This window comes from Salmo salar, unplaced genomic scaffold (assembly GCF_905237065.1).
Source record: "Salmo salar unplaced genomic scaffold, Ssal_v3.1, whole genome shotgun sequence".
Classification (NCBI taxonomy): Eukaryota; Metazoa; Chordata; class Actinopteri; order Salmoniformes; family Salmonidae; genus Salmo; species Salmo salar.
Window position 1 is genome coordinate 175130 of NW_025548479.1, and position 4943 is coordinate 180072.

General features: G+C 39.5%; 1 protein-coding gene across 1 annotated transcript; it reads right to left on the reverse strand.

Annotated features, from left to right (window-relative positions):
• Positions 1–831: 831 nt before the first annotated feature.
• LOC106613997 (hematopoietically-expressed homeobox protein hhex) lies at positions 832–4269 on the reverse strand. Its single transcript, XM_014216895.2, has 4 exons — positions 3750–4269; positions 2051–2229; positions 1772–1822; positions 832–1542 (listed from the first exon to the last, which is right to left on the reverse strand). Exons 1-4 carry the CDS (start codon positions 4111–4113, stop codon positions 1276–1278), a joined length of 861 nt encoding a protein of 286 aa, XP_014072370.1. The 5' UTR covers positions 4114–4269; the 3' UTR covers positions 832–1275.
• Positions 4270–4943: the final 674 nt, after the last annotated feature.

A 4943-nucleotide genomic window follows, 5' to 3' on the forward strand; every position in this document is an offset into this window, starting at 1 on the left:
TACCTTCAGACAGCCAGTACTGGGTTACCTTCAGACAGTCAGTACTGGGTTACCTTCAGACAGTCAGTACTGGGTCACCTTCAGACAGTCAGTACTGGGTTACCTTCAGACAGTCAGTACTGGGTTACCTTCAGACAGCCTGTACTGGGTTACCTTCAGACAGCCTGTACTGGGTCACCTTCAGACAGCCTGTACTGGGTCACCTTCAGACAGCCTGTACTGGGTTACCTTCAGACAGTCAGTACTGGGTTACCTTCAGACAGTCAGTACTGGGTTACCTTCAGACAGCCAGTACTGGGTTACCTTCAGACAGTCAGTACTGGGTTACCTTCAGACAGCCAGTACTGGGTTACCTTCAGACAGTCAGTACTGGGTTACCTTCAGACAGCCAGTACTGGGTTACCTTCAGACAGTCAGTGCTGGGTTACCTTCAGACAGTCAGTGCTGGGTTACCTTCAGACAGTGTTGTGGGTGTGGTAGATCAAAACAAAACTGTTTAGACTCTGCAGACATTTTCCCGAGAAAATACGTCACATCATGGTCTGACAAACACACCTGCTACGAAAAGTCAATTCTGACATAAACTGCATCCCATCTACCAAACCCTGTAGCTCAGCCACCTTCCACCACAGACACGGATGTGGTACAGTGAGATGCAGGCCAGATATCGCTAGCTTAATTAAGAGTCTATGCCAAGGGTTCTACTAAACTAACATATGGAATTGTTTTAAGATTGTCATACCAAGAATCATTTAGCTTTTTGATTTAGTCAACAACAACAAAAAATAAAATATCTAAAGGAAGTTTGTTTTAAAGCGTATCTGAGAGGTATAAGAAAGATCGGGATTTTATTTTAATATTTGTACCAATATTTGACAAAATATAAATGGCACTAAACTACTTTCACATACTTCCATTCGTGTTTTTAACCGGTACGAGGCTACCTTCAAATCAAATCAAATATGTCACATGAGCGGAATACCGTGAAATGTTTACGTCCAGTGAGGTTTGAGCAAAACATGTCGTTTAACGGCCTAACCGTTCCGACGCTCATTGTTTTTCTCAATTAATATTTATTTTTTTAACTCATAATGACATTAATAAAACAACATCACAAAATATACAGGTAATTATATACAAAAAAAAAACACAAATCTATGTCCCAGAAAGATGCTACGACAGTGTTTACTGACGGGCTTTTGGTCCTCTTCCCGGACCGTCAGTCACCCAGTGGGAAAACATCCAGATTGGCCTGTAAACAGCGATCTGATGATCTCATATCGGTGGATTCAGTGGGAACTCCATGTCGTCCTCTATGTCCAACTCTTGGTCTGTATCATCTGAAATGTCTGACTCTATTTGTCCTTGTGATAGAGGCGATGATGTGGAACACTGTAACCGACTGTGAGTGTGCGTCATCTCTGTAGCCTTACATCTCTGATCCCGGCCCGGACTGAGGTTCACACCGGACTCCGGTCTCTCCTCGCTGTTTCTCCCGGTGCTCTCGTCCTCCAGATCTGTCTTACTGCCAGTAGGGTTTTCCTGGGGGAAATAACAACAGTGACCAATCAGCCACAACGTACATTTCACATTGGGTATACCGTTGCCATTGTGCATGAATTTTACGCACAGGCTACTCAAGCACGAAATCTATAATAAATGTATTTTTTTTGTTGTTGCTTGAAATTAGATATAAATAGCCTTTACTCTATTCATAATTGACAGTTTTAATCGAAAAGTACATTAAAACACAGTCCTAATTTATTCATACCTGCTTCAGTCGCCTCCACTTGGCTCTTCGATTTTGGAACCACGTCTTCACCTGGAAAAACAATGTCAACGAGAGAAATGTTTTAAAAATGTTACGCTGCTAGATTTTATGTCAGATCATTTACCTAAAACTATAGGCCTATGTGGAAATCAGTTAAACGAAATGTCTTTAAAAAAAAAAATGTAATTGATGATAACGGATAAAACGGATAAAACCCAAGTGATTTACCGAAGGTAACCTGACATGAATAAGATACTGGATGTAAAACATACTGCTGACCTGTCGTTCACTCAGTTGTAACATTTTAGCCAGTCGTTTACGTTCTGGGGGTGAAAGGTACTTCTGGGTCTCAAACTTCTTTTCCAACTCTATTGTCTGGTCGTTGGAGAATCGGACTTGTCCACCTTTTCTCTTGTGTAGTGGACGCTGAATGAACGGACTCCATAGAAGTTGTTTACCTTTGAAGACAAAACAAATAAGAAAATAATGATTTAATATTGAAAAATATTTTTATACAAATGAGGCAGAATTATGTACGAATGTTAGACCTTTAAGTAGCTCCAAAAAGGTGAAAATAAATCAAAAATAGTTTTCGTTAACTTGATTCGTTTCTCCTCCAGCAGAGACCTAAAATGGTTCTATGCAAATATTTACAGTTATTGTAATCTTTCTTGTCCGTTTTTGCAGGCATCCGTTTAACCTCCGTTTTTTAAAGGGAGGCCTTGAGTTGAAACTTGAAGCTGAGTGGAGAGAATAGAACTATGGCAAAATATCCGTCCGGTGTTTCCTGTTGCTTTTACTTCATCCGTTTTATCTCATTACTAACGAGCTTTCCATCAACATACTGCAATTGATGCTATTTAAAATCGATATGTTTTAATCAGCTTATCTCATTTAACTATAACCGTAACAATAGTTAAATCCTTTAAAAAATATATTTTTTTAAATACACACATATACATACACACACATCTTCCAAAAGGGGAAAAAATAAATCATCGCTTTTTATTAAAAAGAGATATGATTCATTATACCCCCCAAAATATTTTGGTTTTGTGACACAATGATCAAACCCAGATTTTTCTTATAGGCATAAATTGAATTATTTAATAAATCAAATAAATTGAATAAAATAGTGAAATTCAAAAATAAATTCAAAAGTCACCCTAAAGATTTTTAAATTGCGTCAAGTGCACAGGCCAATTTCATGTTTGCAGTTAGATTATTATTTTTAACAACCATAAAAGTCACATCCACCACAAAGGAAATGAACAATATCAGACAAACGAATCCCGGCTATCAGAAGCCGAGTGTTTCCTGAATGTGTCTGTATTGAGGATGTCGATAAAATAATCAGCATCACGCACGACTCCCGGTGGAAGAGGCTGCTGGAGGCCGCCAGGAAAACATTCAACAGCTTCTGAAAGCAGATTTACTCCCTATCGAGAGCTCAAGACTTCCTGTATGAACGGAAAGGGTCAGGCTTGCTGAACAGAGAGGCAGTTCACCCCCAGGGCGACACTTTATTAATGCTGAAATAACAAGTGATTTAGAGCATGTTTAGTCGTAGGATGCATCAGATGTTTCAAACAATAACGGATTTAGCAACAACAACAAAACAAAAAAACTCAAGGTCGTTGATTTAACAATTTGCAAATTAAACAGATAACTTAATCTATTTAGGCAAATGATGTATAGGCAAATGATGCCTGAAGTAAATCAACTACGTTCAAGCATGATACAATGCTTATACATTCTTACCTCTAAAACATACTACCACTTTAGGATGGAAACCTGCAGTACGCAGGGAATAAGAATCTACTTTCAAAATCAAGTACACGCACAAACATTTCATCTTGAGCCTACACATTACACATGGGTTATTACAGATGTATATAGTAGTTGTCAACATTAAAGTATCTTAACGAAAAAAAATCATCCAAACAAAAGTAAGAGATTTGATATGAGTTCAACTCACCCAGCGGATCGTGGCTGAGTAGAGCGTGAGTATAGTCACCCATAGAGCGGTGGAATGGATACAGTGAATTAGCGAAAGCCCCAGAGGCATACGTGGCGGTCAGGGCAGCGTGGTGAGACAACGCATGGTGGTGGATCGGTGTCGGTTCATAGATAGGAGTCCGGTACGGAGAGACCAAACTGGTGAAGGATGAATTCGGTGACGGTAGATTTGGCGTAGAGACCACCGCTGAAGACTGGGCCATGGTGTCATTTCTCCCCAGGATATCTTCTATGTAGAATGGAGTTGGGTGGACGGGTTGGATAGGGGTCGGCGCGTAAAGAGGAACACCCATGGCTGAAGGCGCACTGTGTTGGTACTGCATGATCACCTTGCCGTAATGAATAATATCTCTATCCAACTGTATTATCTTCTGATGTCAAAGGAAGAAGTGTAGGAAAGCTATAGGCGTCTCTTTCTCCCTCTCTCTCCATGAGTAGCTGAGGTTTGTTGGCTGGTGAGTGTGACCCCCCAGTTAAAGCTGCTTCATATCTCAGCGTTAGAGGGAGGAGATAACGGAGCATGACACTTCCTGCAGGTACACACACACACACACACACACACACACACACACACACACACACACACAGCGATTGGTCCCCTTGCCAAATACACTTAATAATTCAATAATATCCAATCATTAGGCGATCCTCTATCTTACTTTTAAGCGTCTATGTTCATGAATAAAATAGGCCTGTACACGTTCTGTTTTTTTTAAAAGATGGTATGAACATCTCCTGACGTGTGACACATGTAATAAGACATTTCTTTATAAGTGATTTAAATTCAATAGACTATTCACGTGGTTTTCTAGATTCAATAGACTATTCACGTGGTTTTCTAGATTAAATAGACTATTCACGTGGTTTTCTAGATTATATAGACTATTCACGTGGTTTTCCATGTGCGTAAAACGTAGAAGAAGAAAAAATCTGTAATCTGTAAAAAAGTGAATTATAATGGATTATAAATGGAGATATTGCCTGAATCATTCGGATAGGATATTTGAAGCACATTATCACAAACTATTACTACTATTACTATTACTACGGCAACAACAGATGGTAAAATACGACTGTGTCTGGTGACAGGTGATTAACTGGATGATTAACTGGATGATTGAAATGATCCTGAGGGTGATTCCTGTATCAGTGA

Excerpts from the sequence above, each read along its gene's own strand:
- LOC106613997 (XM_014216895.2), bottom strand. The coding sequence starts at position 4,113 with ATGCAGTACCAACACAGTGCGCCTTCAGCCATGGGTGTTCCTCTTTAC. Across the intron at positions 1,823-2,050 it reads TACAACTGAGTGAACGACAG|GTGAAGACGTGGTTCCAAAA; the intron begins GTCAGCAGTATG and ends TTGTTTTTCCAG. Across the intron at positions 1,543-1,771 it reads AGTGGAGGCGACTGAAGCAG|GAAAACCCTACTGGCAGTAA; the intron begins GTATGAATAAAT and ends TATTTCCCCCAG.